The sequence below is a fragment of the Haplochromis burtoni genome, unplaced genomic scaffold (genome assembly GCF_018398535.1).
Source record: "Haplochromis burtoni strain Fernald_Lab_line unplaced genomic scaffold, NCSU_Asbu1 Contig_313, whole genome shotgun sequence".
NCBI classification, from domain to species: Eukaryota; Metazoa; Chordata; class Actinopteri; order Cichliformes; family Cichlidae; genus Haplochromis; species Haplochromis burtoni.
Window position 1 is genome coordinate 442,450 of NW_024582674.1, and position 1,972 is coordinate 444,421.

General features: G+C 47.5%; 1 protein-coding gene across 1 annotated transcript in view; it reads right to left on the bottom strand.

The window, feature by feature from the left end:
- Positions 1 to 1,041, bottom strand: part of LOC102304657 (keratin, type I cytoskeletal 13) — a 3,894-nt gene extending 2,853 nt beyond the window's left edge. Inside the window, exons 1-2 of the mRNA XM_005948696.3 lie at positions 521 to 1,041; positions 1 to 80 (exon numbers count right to left, since the gene is read on the bottom strand). Coding sequence (XP_005948758.1) covers positions 1 to 80; positions 521 to 964 — 524 coding nt within the window. The 5' untranslated portion in view covers positions 965 to 1,041. The remainder of the gene's footprint in view (positions 81 to 520) is intronic.
- Between the last annotated feature and the right edge of the window lie 931 nt (positions 1,042 to 1,972).

A 1,972-nucleotide genomic window follows, 5' to 3' on the forward strand; every position in this document is an offset into this window, starting at 1 on the left:
AGCCTGAAGTCTTCAGCGGCCAGCTTGGCGTTGTCGATGGAGAGGTAGATGCCACCGTTGATTTTGGTAGCATCCTGGATCTGAAGGTGAAAACAGGGCAGTTTAAGAATATCCGATTTTACAGGTGAAGACAAACTGACAGAGCACCGAGTTCAGCTTTATGTGATGATGTCATCTTAAATATAAATGATACATTTCTGCAGTGAGGTTTTTAATCTGCTCATTTCTTTTATCTTCGCGCTGCACAAACAGATTTTCTTAGTTTCTGTGAAAAGTGATGAAAGTGTGAGGCTGTGATGTCACACCTTCGTCTTTCTCGGGTGTTTCCGTCTGTTCTGACTCTTATTCACCTTCACATCCTCCTTTGTGTTTTTAAATGCTTTGTGGTGCTTTACTCTCTGACTGCACTGCTTTTTTCTGCTTCAGGAAACAGATCCTGGAGCTGAAGATGAAGCTGATGCAAGGCTGAGCGATGCTGTGCGTGCACCTTGGTCATGTGACTAAACAAAGGTGAGCCTACCTTTCCATGCAGCTCTGCGATGGTTTTGTAGTACTGGCTGTAGTCTTTGGAGGAGGGGGAGGTCTTCTTCTCCAGGAACTCTCTGATCTTCTTCTCCAGCTCGGCATTGGCCGCCTCCAGCTTGCGCACCTTGTCCAGGTAGGAGGCCAGACGGTCGTTCAGGTTCTGCATGGTGGCTTTCTCATTGGCAGAGAGCCCAACGCTGTCACCAGCACCACCTCCACACCCGAAACCACCGCCACCTGCTCCACCGCCACCTGCTCCACCGCTGAAGCCAAAGCTGTAGGCAGATCCACTTCCACCTCCACCTCCACCTCCACCACTGCCACCACCAAACAGAGACATTGCGGATGAAGCAGTAGACATTCTGACTCCTCCCATGGCGCCGGAAAGGGACCTGCTGCTGCCCCGGAACATTCCCCCACTAGCAGACCTGAAGGACATCGTCTCGTGTGATGATGAGGATGAAGGATGCTGTCTTTCTGCTTCAGCTGAAGAGGAGAAAGTGGAGCGCTCAGACAGCGCAGGATTTTTTATACTCTCAGATGAGCGAGTGAGGAGGAGGAGGGATGATGGTGAGCTGGCGCCGAGCCTGGGAGGAGACACCTGTGATTGTTTCAGTCACGAACAGCAGAAAGCTTAATGGTTTAGGGTGTGCCTAAGAATGTGGAATCCACTCACAGTCAACACAGTGAATAACAGACATCACGCCAAGTTTCATTTCACATCAGAGGGGCTGACAGGTTCGAGGAAACCAGTTCAGACACAGATGATATTTAGTTAGAGACTCCGATCAAGACAAATCCTGTCTCAGCCGCACAGGAGTGACTCTCCTGATGTGTTGTGTTGCTTTCATGCTCGTTTAGCAGTTTAATCTTCAGCAAACTGAGGAGCGGCTGAAACTCGAGGTCCAAAGTTCAACCAAACACTTCTGAAAAGCCGCAGAGCTCAAGAGATTATCCTGCATAAGCATTAACCCATCGATTCTGAGCCGGAGAGAATCACAGCCCTGCAGCTTTACAGCCATTTTTCATCCACGCCTGTCCAGAGCCATAAAGCATAAAACACGTCCATTCGAGTCATCAGGGATATTTCACTGTCATACTTTAAAGTGAAATTTCAATCTTAGGTTTAAAATGAGTAAAGTGTTGCTCACTTTACTCATATTTTGAGTGTTAGAGCGTCCTAGTTGTTGACATAGTTATAGTGTCATTTTAAACAAACACAAAGCCAAAGGCGAGGTTTTCTGACTCCACGCCAGACGTGATGAGAACCTCGTTAAAGATGCAAACAAATTAAATTAAATCTGCATGAAATTTGTGATGCAAATAAAAAGATTTTTGCTGTTGTTTAAATTGAAATGATCTCACCTCCAGTAAATAATATGCCCAGTGCTCCTCCCGCTCTGTCCTGGCCCTGTCTGGGTCTGGTGCCCAGCCTTTCTCCGTCCTC